Below are 22,806 nucleotides of genomic sequence, written 5' to 3' on the forward strand. Positions count from 1 at the left end.
CCTCTGGGACATTATGTTTCGGTGCATCCGACGCCGCCAGGTTGCACCTCAGACTGTCCAGGAGCTCAGTGATGCCCTGGTCCAGATCTGGGAGGGAACACCCCGGGACACCATCCGTCATCTCATTAGGAACATGCCCCGACGTTGTCAGGCATGCATACAAGCACGTATGTGTATATAAGGACATTACTGCAGTTCACGACACGCAACTTTTGTTGTTTTATAAAACAAAAAAAATTGGAATCAAAACCTAAGAGATATTACACCAAAATTTTGGAGAAAGATCATAAAGGGGTGCGGTGGCGCAGCAGGTTTGGCTGGGTCCTGCTCTCTGAGGGGTGTGGGGTTTGAGTCCTGCTTGGGGTGCCCTGGGTGTGTCCACTAGCCTTACGCCCTGTGTTGCCGGGTTAGGTTCGGGCTCATCGCGACCCTGATCAGGACAAGCGGCTTCAGCCAACGTGTGTGTGTGAGCTCGTAGATCAAATAATTCCTGTAATTTATTCACAGGTACAAAGCTGGAGGTTCCTCTTCTCTTTGAACAAGAACCTCAAATTAAAATTAAAAAATACATACAATTAATTAAACATATTTTTGGAGCATATGTTTCTTGAAAAAACACACTGTACCATATGGTGATGTCATGAATAATTCCTGACACAAACTGGTGGTTTCTGACAAAAGATAAGTGGGCTTCAAGTGGCTGCGATCTTCTTTGTGTGCACGCAGTCGTCGTTCAGAAAACCAAGGAAATGCTCACGCATCCAGCCCTGGAGACCCTCCTCCAGCATCCTATTTTGTTTGAACAGAGTTTGTGCTCCCTGTCTGTTCCAAAGTTCCCACAAACAAACTCGACACACCATTATACACAAAACATGTTTCCTGCAGTCCTGCCATTTACAAGACACCCCAACACCCCAGCCTCCTAGAGGAAGCCATGGTTCTGAAGAGACCACAATTCTTTTCGAGGAACACTTCCAGAAGGTTCTCCACATCAAGCTGCTGACCTGATGCAAACACCACCCTCAATGAAACCTATTTGTAGATCCAGGACCCATTAAATTTGTGGGCGGTACAGCCATAGGATCACTTTGAGGGCTTTCCTTAAGTGCCCTTGGTGACAGTTAAGAAAAGCCCTCAAAGCTTCAGGAGCTCGTGCTGTGTGTAAACGCTGTTGGCGGACCTTCAGTCCCAAAGGCCAACATGTAAACATGAACCGCAGCTCCCCAACAACGTAAGAGGCATCAGAGATGATGTTGCTCCTTCAAAGCTCATATCCGTCAAAACGATTGTTTGGGCCGCAGCGTACATTAAGCCCACTTGCTCACGTGGTTAAGAGGGAAAGCTTGTCCTTCTCCTTTTAAACTGCATTCAGACTCTCTGGTGCATGGGAATTACTTGTTTAAATTTAAAGTTGAAATTCTTAAAAATCCTTCCTAAACACAAGATTTGATTCAGCGTCCCCGAAAATGCAACTTTAAGCCACCTTCCTTGGCCAAGCACAGGGATGCACTGCAGGAAACCCGTGTGTGGTGTTCCGCCGATAAGGGAAAAGAAGGACATCCTCCAGCAGTGGTGATTCATGGAGAAACGCTGGGAGTCGATGCGAGTGCCTTTGCTCTCTTGGCTCTCGATGCTGCACTGACACTTTGCGTGGCGTGTTCTGCGAAGGGCAAAGCGAAGGTCGGCTCCTGGGCGGTCCAACACGTCCGTAAGTGACACCACGTCATGGCCTGCAGCACGAATCGTGATTCTGGAGAAGAGTAACAGTTCACAAGTGGGCTGACTGACAAACGAAACACAACGTGAGCTTCTGAAAAAGGTAAAAGCTTGTATGCAGGTTCACTAAGTACACACACCTGCTGTTTTCGGGAAGAGGACCAGCAGCAATTTTTGCTTCATTTTTTAACTGGGATAAAGTGCAAGATGCTGCGGAGCTCAAGGAAAAGGAAATTAAGCCTGGACTTGGTTCAGAAGGTTGATGGAAAGCTACAACTGACACCACGTTGTGTCTTCAGACAACACCTGACTGGTGTTACCCCAAAAGACTACACTGTGTCCACACTGTTCCTCTGAAGGTTACTGCAAAAGCGGTCTCTCTTCTGCTGAAGCTCAGCACCACGGACAGATATGCGACGTACGAGAGGATCAGGGCTTGACTAGCAGGTACAGACACCCTTCACTTATGTAAATGTGACTTATGTAAATCCAGATTTAAGTAAAAAAAAAAAATTACATATATAAGGAGATAAGTATTTGTAGCTTGTCTCAACATAAAATTTTTGTTCATTCCTTCTCAATATAACCACTCGTAAGAAGGTGTTGCAATTCATCAGTTCATCATGGCATTCAAGAATCTACACATCAAGTAGTTTTCAGAGTACGTGTGTGTATGTGTGGGGGTCGGGGGTCATCATTCTGAAATACAGGGACCTCTGTGAACACCTGAACCGCTCAATCACCTTGTTGCCCGTTACACAACACAGATGTGGATACGATCGCAAAAGCCGATGTCGCCGTAGACCCACCAACCATGTTTAACATCTGCAAAAATTGTTGCTTTTCCCACTGCTCAGGTGTCCCGGGTCTGAGCTCATTATTCACAGACGTGCGTGTGTGTGCGCGCACCAGGCTCAGACCGATTCTCTTTTCAAAAGGAAGCCCTTCTATACGTATCAGCTGGAAAGATGCTCAGTATCAATGCTCTTCTTCACCCTTGTTTTAGTACATGTGTACTTCCACAGTCTTTCGTTTCACCTTTTCCAGATCCGTGTTTCTGCAGCACTCGCATAAAAATACACAATATCCTGCATCTAACAAAATGGTAAAGGCTCTGTGTCGTCCATAGCTAGGCGATGTGCGAGAGCCACACAAACACAGCACGCACCAGGCTAACAGAGCCTCTGTACTGGAAGGCGCTTTGGGAAATGGCCTTTAGAGGCACTATATAAGACATCATCAACAGCATAGCGGAGGTCGTCGGTTGGGTCAAAAAGAGACGGGAGCAGCACAACAACAGAAATAATTTGGACGTTAAAATGCAGCAGATTCTTTCAGATTTTACCCTAATTCAGCGCGCACGTGTCCGTCACACAGTTAACAGAACAACCGTACCTACCCCATTGCCAAGGTCGAGTCCCGTAACAACACCGATAGGAACCGATAGGAACCGATAGGAAGCGATGACAAGAAATGAACTTCAACCGCTTGGTCATCCTGGCAGAGAGCAGTGGAAATCAGTGTAACTCAGCGTAAAAGCAGCACCACCCACCTCAGGATGAACTGCTCCACTGTGGATGCCGAGCTCACGTTGACGCGGAAGGTGATGGTCTGTCCCTGCCTCACAGGGCCGGCCGGGCCTTCAATCTCCACATTCTCGTCCAGCGGCAGGCTGGTGAGCGGAGGCCCCTCGTCCTGGCTGCTCACGAGTTCCACCGTGCCAATCCTCTGGGCACCCGCTGCCACCACTGTCACCGCCGCCGCCGCCGCCGCCACCGCTGCCGGGCCCTTCCTGGAGCCGTGATTTCGGCCCCTCTGGATGTCCTTGGCACCGCAGCCCTTAGCTGCGCCCTCCAGCGGCTGGACAGTGTAGAACAGCTCCGCGCTGCTGGCACCGGGCTTCCTGCGACCGAAGGCGGCACCGAACCAGGCCGGGGGCAGCTCCAGCTCTGCCACGCAAATGCCCAGCCCGCCTTCCAATCGGCAGCTGGCTGCCACCTCCGAGCCGTCCAGCTGGGCCTCGAGGTGCACGCAAGGTAGCAGCACCTCGGGAACGGGCGCCTCGTCCCAGCGCCGTCCCGCCAGGTAGAAGAGCACCTGCAGGCGCGGGTTCCGGGCACTTGCACGGGGGCTCACCACATGCGCCCGCACCTTCCAGTTGAAGCTCATGTGCGTGGCAGCGGGCAGAAGCGGCGGGGATGCCTGCAGGAGCTCCAGGGGCACGGGTGACTCGGCGCTCAGGTTGCCGTAGCTGCAGTTGACGGAGGGCGCGCCGTCGGCCAGGTGGATGAAGAAGGGCTCGGCGCGGCTCTGCAGGCTGCCGTTGCGCATCACTTCCTGGCCCGTCTCCTTCAAGAAGAAGGACAACTCGGCATTCTGGACTTGGTAGGCCACCGGTAGGTAGGTGGGCAGCGTGGAGAACTTCTGCTGGCCGTCAGGGACTCCGCGGCAGTCTGCTGCTGGGAGAAAAAAGCACACCACTGTAACAAGCTAAGCACACATTGTGGTCACACCGCGGTCACGCTGCACAGTACCTACAGCACCACTGGAACACCTGGACACGGCATCCCAGCGCTTACGGCACACATTACAGACAAGGCGATGAGAGTTGCTGTTGCACCGGTGTGGATGAGCAGACCTCAGGTCACACACACACACATTTTCAGAACCGCTCGTCCCATACGGGGTCACAGGGAACCGGAGCCAACCCGGTAACACAGGGCGTAAGGCCGGAGGGGACGCACCCAGAACGGGACGCCAGTCCGTTGCAAGGCACCCCAAGCGGGACTCGAACCCCAGACCCACCAGAGAGCAGGACTGTGGTCCAACCCACTGCACCACCGCACCCCCGCGCCCCCGACCTCAGGTCAGCTGACAGTCAAATGCATCACAATGTCAATTTTTAATAGACTGTCCACAGTTTACATGTAAACTTCTAAAAGCACAAAATGTGTTTCGTTATAAATGCAATTTGATACGCAGAAGCACTGTAAACGTTGTGCCATTACAACGTGCTCAGCTAAGGGCTAGGGCAAGATGGAGGCGCATGCAGACGCAGCGGCTCGGATCTCCCTCAGTAGGGCAGCAGCTTTCGGTAAATAAAGAAGTACAGAAGCGGACCGGATCGGACGAGGGACTCTGGGAAGGGCAGAGGAGGAGAACTCACTGTGCGTCCGTGTTGGTGCAGGAGGCTATACCGTACATTCCCCCCACAAGCCGAGGATATGTTAGCATTAGAAAAGCTACATGAAAGGATTTCAAAGTTTCAATCTAATTCTTATTTACCTATTTATTTACTTATTTACTTATTTCCAGTGTTTTTTCTTTCTGCTGCAGCTGCCACACAAAATTTTGTTGTTTTGCATTCAATGACAAAGTATCTCGTCTCATCTCTCATCTTCCACCATTCCATATCCTTTTAACTCTTATTGTCTCATTGTGCCGTGTTTTAGTACAATGAAATATCATGTGCGTGCAGTATAAAACGGTCAGCAAGGTGTCAAAACAATCATTACAAATCATGCATGCGATCACAAAAAGAGAAGGGATGCTGACCTTCACCTGCAGCCGCAGCAGATTTTCATGGAAACGACAAACAAAGGCATCAATTTCGAGTCACCGGTTCAACTAACACACACATCTTTCAACCGTGGGAGGAAACCTGCACAAAAACAGAGAAATCATGGAAACTCCACACACATACACCGAGACAGACTCGAACCCGTGCTCAATCATTCGGACCATGAGCTGCGAGGCACCGGCACTGTGCTGCAGTACTAAGCAGCAGTTTAGGACGTCTAACCCTAATCAGTTCAATAATCCTTGGTTTGGTAGCTTTGGACCACAATCGTAGAGGCTCGTGCGCTCCTCCTGCGCTCCTCCTGCGCTCCTCGTCACTAACCCTAGGAACGCTACGTCCCAGGCATACGGGCCCCACATTTACACACGCCGTGTTTGCGCAGAGCGAGACGCTGAACTGGGTTCGCCGACAGTCAGGAACCGACTTTGCCGGGGCCTCGTTGTGACTTTTTCACCGCAGACAAGGGCTGAGATCCGAAGCACTTGAAAGGTCCAAATCGGTTCGTCAAGAGTGCGGAAAGAAAGAGCTCATCGAGACGCAAATGAATCCACCTCAATGAGCGATGCGTCTCACCGATGAAAAGGTCAACGATTCCAAAATTTCACACTACAAGAACTTTTCGTTGAATGATTAACATCATTTGGCAAAGAAGTTGTAAATGCAGCTTTAAAACAGCCCGAGAGCGGAGAAGCAGCAGCAGAACCATAACTGCGTCCCTGGACGTGCGTAACACCAACAGAGAGGACTGTTAACTTGTTCTCAATTCCTCCACAATTAGGTATAATTATTCATGTCATAATTCGTAATAGTAAAAGACGTGACTAAGGAGTCCAGGTATGTCTACACTCTGACCCCTGGCACTGACACAGCTGGCAACTGCTGCACAACTCCTGCTCTGCTGGAAGCGATACACCTGTTCACAAGCGTTCGATGAACTGGCCTGTTCACTATCGTTTACTATTAGAGGTGAGTTTCTTTCATTGCATCCATTTATCGAATGCATTTCTCCAAAGCCACTTATAACGTTAACGTATTTACTGTGATTTACCCAGCAGGGGAATTCTACTGGAGCAATTTAGGGTAAGTACCTCTTCTCAAGGGTACAGCAGCTGGAGGTGGGACTTGAACCTGTGACTTCGGGGTCCAAAGGCAGCAGAGCAATTATTACTGTAAATACCCCGATCGAGGGCAGTACAGCAGAGACGCGGATTCAAACCCGGCTCCTTGGAGCGCAAGATGCCGGGTTCGATAGTTTCAGTCCTGAACCCTGAGATCGAGAGACGCGATTCTTGATGCTCGGTCACTCGGTGGGGTGCCACACGCGCAGCTACGCACACGAGTGCCAGGAGATACAAAGGGCTTCATTGGAGACACAAGCAGACCAGAGATGCAGGGAGAAGATGGTCTGAAAGAGTCGTGATGAAAGGGCCCTCTTAATGCGACGTAAAAAGTTACATAAGGCTTTTTTCTTTTTACGTCTTGTATTTTTTTTAACTTCGAAATACGTTTAACAAATTTAAAAATGACTGAAAATAATTTCAAAAATCCTCTTACTGCCAGCTTTGTCCAGTTTTTAACTGATTAATTTCAAAAAGGCGCACAATGATATATGAAGATTCATACAAACCCCAGACCTGGAAGGGATGCGAACTAAGACTTTCCCTGTTCTGTTCAACTGCTGCACTTTTCTGCCAACTGACGGCTGGAGGCAGAAAACCAGGTTTTGCTCCGTAAGAAAGAAATTTCAGAAAACACAAATGAAGAAAACGCAGTGAAAATACATAATGTACAAACCCACAAAGTTCATAACCTCACGAATCCAGCGCTTCCCCTCGCTGACCAATAGTCGGAGGGCCACGAGCACTACCCCCGGGAGGCGGCGCAGGGCACAGCACGGTCGTGCGCTGCTCGCAACAAGTGCGTCGCAGGTGACGCAACCCGAGCGAAGGCGGTCGACGCGTCGCAGGTACAGCCCATGAAGAATGGGCCTGTCGGCGACCCGGCGGCTCTCGGGAGATCCTCCGACCTGCCGGTTAATGGCCGGCAGCCCCCATCCCGCAGCTATCCGTCAATATCGAACGCGACCTTTGACCTGCGCTGCCTCCCGCTCCTCTGCCTCATTTGCATTGGCCTCCAGTCGAGCGCCTGCGACGGCTACGGAATCTCAATGGCGGCCACTGCCAGATCTCAGGAATTCTAACAGAATGTCATCTGCTATTTTAATATTTATCTACTCCAGTTGCTTAGCAATCGGCGCCATCCAACACGATTTGCATGCTTTCCATTTTCCACTTATCTCCATTCATCCAGTTGGGTTTTTCGCTCGGCCGCCGGCGCGGACCGACAGCAGCACCGTTCCGGCAGGAAGCTGTTTTATTAAAGCGGGTGCTGAAGAACTGGAGAAGTGCAGACGGGGGTGTCCCGCAGGACAGCGCCGAGCAGTGAGCTTCAGCCATGTGGAGCCGAGTCTTTCACCGCTTCCCTGGAGGACAAACTCGGCAGGCGGGCTCCCCTCGCCGCTGCTGGATCTCATCTCACACTCGAGCAGCCGCCGGCCTGTTGCACCAGCTGAGCCGCAGATCCGCGGCGCTCGGCCGGGCCAGGCCGGAGGGTGGGGGAGAGGGCTACGTGGGAGAGAGCTCGCTAGCTCCTTCCGTTCCATTCGTACGCGATTAACTCTGCGTAGCTATGAGTTACTTAGTTACATGGCTACTCGTACTCTATCTGCAGCCATGCCTCTTTCTCTTAATGTAATGCACAAATTGTAAATGTAATGCGTTCAAACGGCATGCGCTTGCGTACATTTACGCTACGCACGGCAACTGTAACGATTTGCGTACCCACGTGAAGGCCCTTACTCTTTGTTACACTTTCTTACACACCGTCACTTCAGAAAGCAAACATCTGTCGATCGTCCCGTACCATAAACTGTCACGCAGTCCCTACATGTCCATAAACTTCGGTTCCTCGTGCGCTTGCACGTATACATATTGTCGCTAAGCGCAGGGTGACGCGCAAATGGACGCAACATTTCAAAACGTGGGTCACAGATAGGCAGTGAAAATCAACAGTCTGTAATTATACGTACCGGTTATAAATGAAGCAGTACTCTTAGCTGTTAACTCATTACATTTTACAGTGCTTCCCACAACGGCCCACAACCAAGAGATCATAAGCTACGCTGCACATACGACACAAGAAGATGACTAACAGAGGAGAGCTGGTAGCGTAGTGGTTAGAGCTGCTGTGCTTGGATACCAAAGGTTGGTGGTTCAAACCCACCTCAAGCTGCACTATACCACAGTGCTCTCATAAAATAGCTAACTGTACAAATAGGTAAGTAACTGTAATCTTAACAGTAGGGTGCTTTGGAGAAATGAGTGAGCTCCTAGAATAAATGTAAATATCTCTCTGACATGATACTGAGAGGAACTACCTGTTGTGGTTTGTAACTTCATCAGCGGTGGGATTTACTCGTGTGACGAACATCTCAGGGCAGCACTGCCAGAAGGGGTATTGTGTGTGTATATTTTTATGTATAAACATTGACATCACACTACACGAGCAGCTGTGTGAAAGTTTACCTCATGTTTAACGGTTATGATCTGAGTCGCAGAGCATGAACATTTACACAATGCGTAAGGTTAAAAGGTTACACTCAATAAGCTTTCATATTATTCGTTTTTTATCACTTTCAAACATTCTCTGAAAGTCAGTCAATTAAGCTCTGCAACAAAGATCAGCGGCAGAATAGTTGGGTTTTACCTTGTTTTATACATTAATTGATGAACAGAATGTTTGGTCAGTTTATTAGTACAAATTTTTTCCAATCCTCTATAATTTTCACAAGGTATTTATCCATTTGGCGCAATACAAACAGACGTTTAACTGGCATCCATTTCCACTTAAGTTCAGCCTGAACTTCGGAGAGAACCTGGTCCTTCTGCCATGTTCCTTGGCAAAGACGATGACACGGGCAGCAGTGCGGAAGCGAGGAGCTGCTGCCAGCGTTGGAACGCAATCGTTGGGAAGGACATCGAGGACCACCCGCCAGATTCATGCTTACCCCCTCGTTACCCCGATGAGCCCCCGCCCACGGTGACGGAGAAGGCAGCGCGCCGCTGTTTAATTGGCAGCTACTTCAGAGGCTCCTGTCGGCAGAGCGCTCCGACGGCACGTAACCTGTAGGCAGGCGGCGACAGGCCGGCACAAAAAGTTGTCGCACATTAAAAGCATGTTAGTGCCCAAAAGGGTGGGATGCGGAAAGGGAACTATTTTCACTGAAACGTAATTGTGCACATGAAAAGAGGGCAAGAGCCTTTTGCTGTTAACCGGAATAGAGGGAGAGGAGGAAAGGAAATGAGGAGTACAAGTGGAGACTGCGTTATAAGATGGTGACAGATGGCTCTATGATGAAGTGAATCACAGCAAAACTTTAAAAAGCAAAAACAACAGAAGTGGGTGACTTTGTTTACTGAACAGCTGCTCAATTAAGCTGAGCATTTCTTACTAGCCTGCTTGTGCGGAAGTGACAAATCCAGAAATCCTGGCAAATTTTTTTTTGAATTAAAAATAGCGTGAGAACGCAAAAAACCCATCACACTGTAATACATACTAACAGAAAGTGGTTTGAGCCGCTGCAAAATAAGAAGAGCTTATTCTGGAGTCGCGTTTCCTCGCAGGAGCTCACGTTATGCAAGAGAAGGCAGGAACGCAAAGTGACACGACCAACAGGACGTGTGTTGTCGTCTTGTGCTGGGGAAAGGGACGAAAAGCCACCCTGGGGCTAACCCTGGGGGGGCGGCGGTGGCGGCGGCGCTAGGTCCCTCACACCGCTGGACAGAAGAGTGGGGTCCAGGCGAGGGAGACCTTTGCGTGGCTTCTGTAAGCTCACCTCGCGCTCCGGACACACGCGGCAACAGCAGCGCAAAAAAAAAAAAAAAACAGCAGCACCAATAACAACAACATTTGATAACCCTAAAATATGGCCCTTTGATTAGTCGGTAATGCAAATTGATTTGGGCCTAATTTAACATTTTAAGCATCGATTAAAAAACGCTGCGCCAACACAGCGGCGGTCGCCTTCGGTCAGGGCGTCAGGGAGGATTTACAGGCTTAGCGGCGTGCGGCGGCCTGCCTTTGCCAAGGTGTCAGTGTGCCGGGATGAGTGCTCGGCTCCGTCCAGATTCCTCACTGCTCAGCACCCCGGAGATGCTCAGCGATGCCAGCATTTCACCACGTATTACTGCTCCCTTCCAAAACAGCATCTCACCATGGTACATAAGCACTTCTTTACAATTATTTCCCGAGTCTACTGTTACTGTTAGCCATCGAGGCTAAATACCTTGCTCAGGGGTATACGACAGGGTATTACTACAGGTGGCACAGTGGTTAGAGCTATAAGAGCTTAGCTAATGAGTCTAATTGGCATCCCATCCACAGCAGTTTCAAGCCTGAGAGCCCACTCTTACTGGGCTACGCTCTGGATCGCCACTAAGGGCAGCCACCGAAGATGGCAGGGTACACGTATTGACAGCAAGTGGGTAACAATTACACGGGCCCCCAGCAGCCAGTGGTCGCTCTTCAGATTAGCGGGAGTGGGTGGCACGGCTCTCCTGCCGCTGCTCAGAAGGTAAGCTGCCGTCCGAAGCGGTGACTGAGAAGCGCATCTCTGCATCCATTACAAGTCCAGCGAAGAGAAGATGCTCTATTGATTCCACTGCCGAGACACATGTGAAAAATGGCCCTTATTACCCACACCAGCAAACCCAGAGAAAGGAAGAAAGATATTAAGTCCCATTTAAGAAGCATACATTCATCACAAGTTGTATTTCCGAAAGATCGCTGTCCTCAGTGCCCACTTTCTGTTAAGCTGCTGATTTATGCGTTTGTTGGCTTTCAGAGAGTGACACTTTCTCAGATTTACAGCAATATTTTCCCCAAATGACAAGTTGCTGCCATCGCCATGTAGCCTTGTGCTGCTGGTGCTGATGGATGGCTGGGAAGGTGTGTGTGTGTGTGTGTGTGTGTGTGTGTGCGCACGCACCCCAGGAGGAGACAGGCACGAAGAGTCTTTCTGCCCAGACCAGTGTGGAAAAGCAATTTAAATGGATGAGACGGAAGAGTGGTGCAGCATGGGAAAGGTCACCTGGGCGTTCACCAGCTGGACAGCAGAGGTCAAGAGGACAGGGGATATGGCAGAGAGTGTAAGAGCTCTCCAAGGGTACATGAGGGCACGTCCCAGGCCCACCCCACTTTGGCCTTTTGACAGAGCAGAGACAAGTCGCCTGCCTGCCTGCCTGCCTGCCTGCCTGCCTGCCTGCCTGCCTGCCTGCGTAAGGCTGAAGGGGGACACACCCAGGAAGGGACGCCAGTCCATCACAAGGCACCCCAAGCAGGACTCGAATCCCAGACCTGCCACATAGCGGGACCCGGCCAAGCCTGCTGTGCCACCGCACCTTCAGCATTACCAGGTACCACGCGTAACAATTTCTATGATTAACAAATTTATTTTTATAACTACTACATGTGAACAGCACAACATCTTGTTATTGATCACCAGCACAGCAGACCTGAGCCATAAACACAGCGGAAATGGACCGAATGAAGGCTGTTCGACGCTCCCACACCAACAAGGTGCCTGATACTGCCAACTAGTGGCTGCACACAGAAATGCAGGTCACTTCTGCTCGAGAGCAGACCAAAAATGTGTAGAAAACAGGTAACTGACGAAAGTGTTATAAAAAAATACACACACACACGGAAAATGCTAGCATGCTGGAAAATTGGTCACTCAAACATGTATAACACAAGGAGCCAGTGTGTCACCCTTAGGCCAGAGTACATTGTGACACGAAATGAAAGCGAGGGCAGCAGTCCTTCTCTGTACCCCTTCCTCGAGACTCCAGCATCAGCTCCGGGTCCGAGCCGGACGTCCCCATCAGTTTATTCTGTCTGCCGGCATCACCTGCAGGTCGGTGAACACAGTGGCCCTTTGGACCTCCTCAAGCGCACCTCCACCTCCAGCTCCTTAGCCTTCCCAGTTCTGCTTGCAGCGCTCGATAGTCCTTCAGAAAGCTTCTGCCCGCGTCGTGCCGCCCGCCCCTCACCCAGATGCTCACTGCTGTGAATTGTGTCCGACAAGGAAGAATCACGGGTTGGTCCGGCATTTGACCCTGGCCCAGAAAAGGGTCACGTCTTTCACGGGAGAAGCTGCATCCGAGATTGCGGCATCACTCAGACATGAGGCAGAGCGCAGTACTTCTGCGGCGCTTCCCCTGCACCCTGGAGCTTCTAGGAGGCCACAACCTGAAAGCTGGACAGACCGGCCGTTATTCTGACTCTACAGTTTTTCCTCCAGCAGATTGATAGTTTCTCGTTAGCTGACATGATAAAAACGCAGACATGCAGAGTAGGAAATTGAATCATGTCTGATTTAGAGGCGCTAAGCACCTGAGTAATTTATGGCATTTTAGCTGACAAATGGGGAAAAAGGAGGAAAAAAAATGTAAAGGGCTCAGGCTCCGGATCAAAAGGCAGGCCAGTCCTATTACACTTTATCTGGATCCGTAAAGTACGAGGATATTTCCTAATGTTCCAGAAGATCCCATTAACTTAATGGCAAAATATCGCATCAGACGCTAACATATCCTAATGCACAAGTACCTTTTGAGGCGGCAGCGCCCTCTTTAATGCGCACCGTATGCAAGAACTGTCATGAATGAGCGCTAAGCTCAACGTTTTACAGCGTCTCTTAGGGATAATGATGCTTAGCGCCACAGGAAATGAGACCGCTGTCAGGATTTAAGAACTTGGGCCGTCTATCGGCATTAGCGGGCGAGCGCAAAGCGGGAGACACACTCGAGCACAGGCAGAGAGAAGAAAAGCAGAACACGGGCCCTTTAGCGGGTTCCTGCCAGTTTGCTGGAAACGCTGCAAATGTAACTCTCAGTCTGGCAGGGGTCGAAAAGCCACGGAGACGGAGAAAGTGTGGGAGACAGCTGATGTGGAGGCTTCGAGAAAGCCGCGTCCAAAATGCAGTTCCCTTTCCGAGAGCTCGGTGACTCACGGACCGCCAAGTCACGGACGCCGAGCCACAGCGGTACCGGCGAGGTCAGCTAACGCTCCAAACTGAGCCTGTTTTTCAAAACCTGCTGTGCGGGGTGGGAGCGCGGGGTTAGGAGGGCAGGGTTAGGTGCGCGGGGTAAGTGCACGGGGTAAGTCACGGGGTAGGTGGGGACACTAGCCGTCACATGGCTTTTACTGTCTTTTACTAATTTGACACACCCTGAGTCGGCATCTTCCCACTACAGACATACCTCAGTTTATTGTCTGGGCAGGTTTTGTAAAAGTGTCAGAAACAGTCATGAAAAAGTAAAAATACACAGGCCTTCAACTATAAACTTTGAGTTTTATCAAAATTACAACTGATGGAAATGAATGAAAATAAAACAGCTCGTCTCCACAGACCGCTACGGCTGACTGATAACAGTTATACGAGCAACGCTCCCCATCCTGCACCCCAGCAAACACGAGCTGTAAACACCGTGGAGGGGAATTGAACTAATCCGGTGCCACGGTCCCAATCTGTCGGGATGCTCTTTACTGCAATCTAACGTCTCAATGCGGAAACTTCGGCGAAGTCGACTCCACTGCAAATTCTTGCATCTTGAAAACTTATTACTCAAATGCTCAGACACGCACACGCGCACACACACACACACACACACACACACACACATTTTTTTATTAATAAACACTTACTAACTGATTACTACAGCTCTAAGTGTCCTGGTAAGCTCATAACTCACTCAAGGAGGGATGAATACCTGTAGAGACAAGGTTACGGTTAAGTACGTGGGCTTGGGAGTCGAAGGTTTTCAGTTTCACCGCCTGAGCCGATTCTGACAAATAAATCCATCCATACGGACAAAAAAAAAGAGAGCGGCACACAGGAAAGTGGGAGTAAAAAGGACTAAACTAAAGAAGTTAAACAAGCCTTAAATAGATTACCTTAATACAGACAGGCCAGCGCTCTGGGCAGCGGCTGTCATCTCAAAGCGGCTGTCATCTCTACAGCAGAAAGGGCCCGCTGACATGTTTACACTGGAGTAGGGGAGCAGTGTGATGTGCTCCACTGGCCCCATCGCCCAGCCGCTGACAGCAGAGGTGTGAAGGAGGTCACGCCTGCCACACAAGCAGTACCCACAGCTCCGCTCCACGCCCCGCAACACCGCAGCAACTATCTGCTCAGAAAGGGGGACATCAGAAAGCACCGGGAACGAATGACTAAAAACACACCTTTGAGCGTCTCGCCGTCGAGGTCCCACCGCCCGACACATCTCTTCCATCTCCGTGGCGTACGCCCTAAATCTATTTGAGGGAGAGCTAGCGTTTCTTCTCACAGAGCGTGTCAGCAGGCCTCGGTCGTTTCAGTGCTTCTCGGTCCGCTCCACTGAGTCCACCGCAGACGCCCAGGTCCGGCAGCCACTCCACCCACTGCCGCTTTGATTTTATTCAGCCCTTTTCTTCGCCATTTGCGGAGCAGAAATTTGCTGCCGACAGTCCGTTCATAGCAAATTACTCTCCCCAACTCAAGAGGGCTAAACCTAGACCCACACGTCCTGTGATGGGCATCCAGGCGCCCCATGCAGCGATGTAACGCGCCTCTGTCACTAACCCGATTGTGTCCCATACACCGGGTCCTCAGCTCACAAACACAACTGAGTTCGTTTTTGTCCATAACATCAAGGTCACTTTTACTGCTACGTCACAGTCAGGAAAATCTGACAAATACATGCATCGCACTGCTTATTAACTGGTTAGAATCCAGAAAATCCACAGACAAAGCTATAAAGCTATAACAATTACAAAATAATCTGTAACGCTTCCACTCCTCTATTATCGATAACCGCTTTTGCAATGTAGGGCCAAGGTGGTAGGGCGCCCATCCAGAAATCATAAGCCAGCGTGAACTCTGGACATGACACATAAAAAACACATTTTTATTACACTATTGTAATTTATGTCCCATCCTGGGTGTGTCCCCTCCCCATTCAGCCTTGCGCCCTGTGAACGCAGAGCCAGTTTAGCGTAGGGGCTCCTTCACCTCGTGCGTTCTGCTGCCAACTAATGGCAGGACATGGAAATGCAGGTTATTTTCACCGCACAGCCCTGAAAAACACTGAAGAAAATAGAAGGGTGAATAAAATACTATTTAAAATGAATTAATGAAAATAATCTTCAAGAATTCATAATGCGAATGTCGGCAAAACGAGGACTCGTGTGTGTGCCGTAATTCTCTGCTGTAGATAAGAAATGAGAGAAAACTCTAACCATTTCAGTCCCCCAAGCGAAGAAGGGTCCACTGCGATCATCTGGGAATCCTCGCCAAGGGTGGCTGTGGTGCGACGTGAATGGAGGATTACTACTCAGCTACCTGGAGGAATTCACTGACCTGTGCTGAACCTGACGATGAACATTGCTGACTAAACCCAGAAACCTCAAGTTACAGATTCGTGTCCTTAACCACCATGCTGTCAGCGCACTTGACCTGGGACTGGAGTGTTCAACAGATTCCAGGACCCCCAGTACAAGATCCGTGTCTCTTAATCCTCCTCTGCGCCCAGCGTTCAAGAAGGGCCTCAACATCTTGGTTCGCAAAACTGAACCTTCGCGCATATTTATTCTTATTTTCAAAAAACCCGTCAGGAGACAAACAAAGTGCTGACTGATCAGCCAGATGAACAGAAGTAAGGCGCCATGGGCTCTGGCAGGAACTGGTGTGTGTAAAAACATGCAGCAAAAGGCAGCGCAATATGCTTGTATGGTGGATTTTCGTTTCTGTCACATTAATAACAAATTCCGTTTGTCCCTCAACTTTGCATCCCCAAGTGCAGGTTTCTCAACGCTCACGCTTTTCACAGCGATGTGGGCGTGTGTCCTCCTCAGCTTTCGAGTTCTGAACAAGCCGAGACCGTCTATGGACTGCTTCCTTTATGCAAATTATGTTTCTTGAGGAAGCATAAATCACAGTAAAAACTTACCATATTCTTCTAGCACGGCAGAGCGCTAGTACTTTGCTGAGAGTGTGCAGAAGAGATTGACAAACCTATCTGGAAAATGCGTGTAAAAACATTGCTGACTAAAAATATATAAAATAAAAATGAAAAACAGTCCAGATTTCATGACACAATAAAGGAACGAGACAGATGGCATGTTTGTACCCTGTAGGATTTCTCCTCTACACCAAGGCTTTCGTAAAGTCAACAGCCATTAAAGAAAAAATAAAAAAAAAAAAAAACATTTTTGGCGCAGTTCCGGTGCTTTCTGACATGGAAAAGGCCAAGTTGGATAACATAAGGCCTTTCCTTGGATCCTACAGCTGGGATCTGTAACCCATGACACCTTGAAACCTTCTACAATACACTATCAGGCAAATACAATATTATATCATGTTATTCACTGGAGTGTTTTAATATATTTTTGTATCACCTCAAGATCCTTTATTAATTGTAAAAAAGTTTCTCATCTTACTGCTTGAAGAGACATTTTGGTTATTTTATTTTTATTTAGAGGGGGTGTGGTGGCGCAGTGGTGCAGGGGGTTGGACCAGGTCCTGCTCTCCGGTGGGTCTGGGGTTCAAGTCCTGCTTGGGGTGCCTTGTGATGGACTTGTGTCCCGTCCTGGGTGTGTCTCCGGCCTTACGCCCTATGTTGCCGGGTTAGGCTGTGGCTCCCTGCGACCCCGTATGGGACAAGCGGATCAGAAAGTGTGTGTGTGTGTGTATGTATCTTTTATTTAGTGAATTATATATCAGTAACTACTTGAACCATTAATTTCTGTCCTGAATTTAGCATATTTTTCATTGCGTGACGAAGCGTACGTGTTCGGGAAGCACAGCAAGAATTGCTGGAAATTTTTTTTCTTTCGCAGCACAACAATCCTAAATAAACAGCAGCACCAGTGGTTTTTCAGGGCAAAATTCTGACCTTCTTTTACATTAAGAGCCGCATCTACATTCACTGTCAAACTGTTTATTGCTTTATAATTCTGCCTCGATAGACGTGTTATACAATTTTAATACTTAATAAATCTATCTTTAATATTTGTTTTGCTGCGCTGCCTTATTTTGTTCTGACTGAAAATATGTTCATTTTAAATGAGAACTGCACACATCTTACCCGGCTGTCCAGTGCGTCCACCGGTTTCCTCAAACACCTACCGGTGTCGCTAAAAGAGAAAGAGATGCGGAAGATGTTCTCGGAGATGTACGTTGCTGGGTAAAGAAGCATCTGCTAAATGAATAAATGTAAAGGTGAATCAGTTACACGAGATGATCAATGGATCCAATCAAGCGTCAAATTGCTGAATTGGAGCAGCAAGCAAAGTATCCTGGAATCTTGACTTACAAAACACAAGTGGGACGGGAAGACCGTTCTTAACATGATTTGTTCGTGAAGCCAATCACTAGTTCACAACAATGAAGGCGACATACAGATGTACGGTGATTCATTCACAGGTGAGTTTCTGGAAAAGCCTCAAATTAAACTACAGCAAATTAAAATTTGTTAGAAGACTTATATTTGTCCCACTTTCATCGACTGCATATTCTATGCAAGGTTGCTACATCGCAGAGCCTGTCCTGTAGACACAGGGTGTGAGGCGAGTCAACAGCGAACATCAGTCCATCGCAGGGCTTTTATTTCATCACCTTTTATTAACTTGCAGCAATACGTGTAACATTTGTCGGAAAATGCCCGCTTTCTGTTTGCTTTCCAGTCATTAGGAACGTAGAAATAGAAAGCTTGATTCATTCTCTGTGTAGGTTCTGGAAGAGTCTAAGATACAGCAATAATTTAAAAAGTATCATGTGATTTTCAACATTATTGAAGTATTACTATGAACTTGAAACTACACTGAAATTAAAACTAATTTCAATACGAACGTCCTATCTAACGCAGAGTGTTCCTCAATTATTGATCGCTGACACTGACGAACACCGGACACGAGCCGTGGAATTCCTACTCCGTTTGGGTGCATTGTACCGCACACTATTGGCTACACACAGAAATGCAGGTGATATTTGCTGTGCGAAAGCACATTTTTTTAAAGCGACAAGTGAAAAAATCGAATTAAAGAGAAGTAAACTGAAAAAAAATAATCTAATAATATGTAACTTGAACGTTCACGACTCAAGGACCTAGTTCTAGTCTATGTTCTGGGAAAACAGATTAGGACGCGAGGAATGTCATTTCACACTGGGTACATGACCTCCAATGAGCAATGACGCCACATCAGTATGAATTCACATTGTTGTTAATGAGAGCAGTTTGCAGGTGACGGCTTGGCCAGAACACGCTCCAGAACAGAAAAATCCGGATGCTTTTTTGAGACACAACCGCCTTTTCTTTTCTTCTCTTCTGTTATTGCTGAGAGAATTGCGGAGATCACACAGAGGAGGAAGCATCTCGTCAGTCTCACTGTGTCCTCTTTATTTACCAGCCGCCAAGGAACGCATTCAAATTTATGCAAATGTGGCCCTTCTTTAGTGACAGCATGATCACAAAAACATACTGGGAAGGAAGTTGTGCTGGAGCAGTAAATAAAGTGAATGAGTGGATTAATGGCCGTACACTCGAGGCGCAGATGTCCTCAGACCAGGAGAGCTTTCTTTCCAGAGCTGGAAGAGAAAGGAAGGGCAGAGAAGTCTCTGTGTGCGTGTGTGTGTGCGTGTGTGTGAGAGAGAGAGAGACACGGTACACGGGAGCAGACGGCCTTTAACTGGCTGGGTCCTCCTTCATGTATGCAAGAAAGATGGCGAAATGTGTGCCTTATTTCGCCAGTGGGGAGCGATGTGCAGCGACAAATGTCAAATCCCCCAAAAGTAAGAACAAAGGCTCACTTGTTATAATTACAAATGGAGCGAACGTCGCTAAGCCGTGTCAGTGCGCTTCAAGCACGTGTGTCAAGATCTCGCACTAAAGCAACGCACGCGTCCCCTCGAGTGAAAAGGAGGGCCCCGTGCCACCCTGCGCTCGCCTACCGCCCAGCTACTCAAAGGCAGGTGCAGCCCTGTTGGAGCCAAACGAAAAGAGAGCAAGGACAGGTTCGCGCTCAGTGGGCCGCAAGCACGGGCGCGAAGGACCCGGCCGTCCTGCCGCTACGGAACGCGGTAAATCGGAAAAACGTCTCTGGACCATTTGACCGTCCGAGCGAGACGCAAACCTGTAAGCTGCACAGAAGCTCTCTCCTAAGGAGCAACGTCACATAAGCTGATGTTACCTGAACAAATGATACACTATTTCAAACGTACCCTGCGTAACAAGCGCGGTGTTACTTAATGCACAAACGAGGGCACTTTAAGAAGTCAGAGTGACGATGGAGCACGAGGTGGAAAGCAATGACAGACTGCTGCGGTCGAGCTCATCCCCAGCAGTGTAAAATGGTGTTACAGGGACGCAGTCGGAGCTGTACGAGTAAGGTGTGGACAAAAGCGCTGGCTACGCAAAGAGAACCGTGACAGACTGCATTCGCCCGGACCAACTCGTGCTGAAAACTTCTACGGGAAGGAAAACGGTGCCCTGTCACTCGGGGCTTCTGTGACCAAAGCCCCCCCCCCACACCAAGGGCCACACACAGACTGCTGAGCAGGCAGAAGAGAAGAGCACCTGGCGGGCTCACGGTACACCGGCGAACCAGGAATGGGAAGCGACAGCGTCGGACAGCCCCGGGGCAGCCGGAAAGTGCCGGAACAAGGCTGGGTGAGCTCCAGGAGCTGTGCGGATAAGGCACGGAGGGGGGGGCAGAGGGCGGGCACAGTGGAGGCACACAGCACCGCTGGTCAGCCTTCCTTCCAATTCCAATATTTATCCAGCTTCAGTGCAGGGAAGAGTGGACCTTGTGTGTCACAGCGTTCCCTTGTCACGTGACTCCAGGAGCTGTGAGCGAGACAACGTGTCGGGGGGGGGGGGCAGGGCGCAGACGAGGATGCCCTGCCCAACTGCCGCTTTCCTCAGCGACTCCGAAGCCGTACTAACGGACGTCACGAGAGGGGACGACGCAGCCGAAGCGCGGGACTCGCTGTGAGCCGTGCGCGGACGTGGCGTGCGTCCGCAGGTCGCTGATCTCTACTCCCCACACACAAAGCAGAGACCTTGTGATGCGCAGGAGCGTCTGCGACCATCTGCCGTGTCCCCTCAGGGGCGGCTGCGGATGGATCCCGGGCACACCCTCCGACACCCTGTCCGCCGGCTCGCGGCGGCACCGGCCCACTCGCAAGGTTCCCTAGCTCAGGCAAACGGGAGATCGCACGTAGACTGCGAGGACGGCGTCAAACGGTGCTGATGACACGCACAAAACTCCCTTCGTGTCATTTTAAGCTTTGATGAATAATGGCTGCCCCCCCCCCCTCCCATGCACACGAGAGCTGATGCCTGCGGGCGCGTTGCGGGATCCCTCTCCGGGCTGCCCTCCCACACCGCGTCTCGAGCTCGTAATCAATGGGCCGCTTAATGGAATTAGCAGGCTCTCGGGCAGAGCTCCCCACGAAGGCAAAGCGCGGACCCTCTGGCGCTCGCTCCTCGACGGCGCCGCGGCCCGACCCGTTCGGATGCCTCGCCGGGCCTCCGGCCACGCCCGGCACGCCCCGCGCCCCCGACGCCAGCGCGCACGGGAAGGTGCCAATGAGGCTCCCGGCAGAGCAGTACGCGCACGGCCGAGACGAAGTGCGACACCGTGCTGATGTGACCAATAACAAACTGTTCACGCAATTTTCTATGTGTAAAAACGAGAGAATTTCGAAGGTTCACTTTACCCTGGCATAGCCTCACCACACTGCTCACAAACATCACTTTTTAGTTATTTTGATGACGTAATCTTTTTTTTTTTTTTTTAAATTTTCAATGCAACATTAATATGTTTTGTATTTGCAGTAGTATGCTAAAAATAACAATATTTTTCCAATGTATTGAGTTGTATACTTGAAAATCTCTTCAATACTTAAATGGTGTGTTTTTTGTTTTTAAACAATTCCATATGGCCACTACTATCCCCTTTTTTGAAAATGTTTTGAAAAGTAACAGTGGGGTGCAGTGGACTGTGCAGTGGACTGTCCAGTGTCCACAGTGTCCACACCAACTCCAGCAGTGCTGCGGCCTCCTGGTTACAGCGGTGGACCCACGAGCCAAAGGCTGCCGGTCCCAAGAGGTGTCTGCTGGAGCTTTGAGCTGCGTGGTTCACCGCAAGTGCTGGCACTGCAACGTCCAAACGAATAACACATGTAGAACACATACAACATGTAACCTCAGTAGACGGCTTTGGGAAAAGTCCCTTCGTAGCCGCAGGTTTCCACAGATTTACATGCTGAAGTCCTGAGTTTGTCTAAACATCCTATGTTTTTTTTTTTTTATTGTTTATGTGTGTGTGTGTGTTTATGCAGCCAGTAAATATACAGTAAAGGCATGAAATAACATAAAATAGCATAGAAAAATAAAGTAAGAGCACTGAAATAATCACATTTTACCAGTCATGTAGGTATAGCTATATTCAAAGATTAACAAGTAAAACAATGTACATTCTCCTTTCCTCTTGCTGAAGCAACATAGGAGGCACTTGTGGAAAACAGCAGTGATAAAATACTGGACATGAACCAGAACAACCAGACAACCCAATCATGTCATCCTCAAAGTGAAGAGCCAACCGACTCCAGTCTCTGCTTCTCCCAGCACATCACATCGTAACGCACGTCTTCAACATCTGTCACATACCACTCCCTCTGTCCCTCAGAGCTGCTGAATCCCTTCCGACATTCAAGATGAGTCTCAGAACTCATTTCCCTGCCTACATCCTGAAATCTTCAGAAGTTAGTCCTTCATCACCTTCTTCTTTGTACCTGCTTCCATTGACTCGATTGTTTGTCACTTCTGAAGGGAGCTACTGGATGTATGTATGCGCGACAGCAGTGGCTGAACCAAACGAGCTGTGCTTCAGTAATCTTAGTCTGTCGTCCATCTACTTTACTTAACGCTCTTCTGAGCCACTTTGGAGAAACGGCCGTGCCAAATGCAGGCGGTGAGTAAACGTACGGGACGACGGAGCCCTTTCGGTAAGGTCACGTCTTCCGACTGCGAGCAGCTCACGCAGCACAGTCTCACAGTCTGAGCTCAGATGACGCTCCTCATTACGTTAATGTTACTGCTAAACGGTCGCGATCCATCACAGCAAAGATATTTTTTGTATTTGTAAATAAATTATTTAGATGCGAGTGATGACTTCCTTCGAGTAAGTGAAAGAAAACAATGCAGAAGGGGTATCAAGTGCACGAGCAACAGTCCCGGCTGCTGCCAGCCACATCCCCACGCGGCCAGCATCGCATGAGACTTGCCAGTTTTTTGACAGCTTCGCGAGCACAGACGATGTACCGCTTCCGCAAATTGGTAACCCTACCCGACCCCCCGGGGCTCCCTGGCTACAGGTGCGCCGTCATTACCTTAATTAACCAAGGTAGGCCT

General features: G+C 49.4%; 1 protein-coding gene across 1 annotated transcript in view; it reads right to left on the bottom strand.

Annotated features, from left to right (window-relative positions):
* Positions 1-22,806, bottom strand: part of LOC108920194 (transmembrane protein 132C) — a 146,154-nt gene that overhangs the window by 85,046 nt on the left and 38,302 nt on the right. Inside the window, exon 2 of the mRNA XM_029247405.1 lies at positions 3,269-4,172. Coding sequence (XP_029103238.1) covers positions 3,269-4,172 — 904 coding nt within the window. The remainder of the gene's footprint in view (positions 1-3,268; positions 4,173-22,806) is intronic.

This window comes from Scleropages formosus, chromosome 21, assembly GCF_900964775.1.
Source record: "Scleropages formosus chromosome 21, fSclFor1.1, whole genome shotgun sequence".
Classification (NCBI taxonomy): Eukaryota; Metazoa; Chordata; class Actinopteri; order Osteoglossiformes; family Osteoglossidae; genus Scleropages; species Scleropages formosus.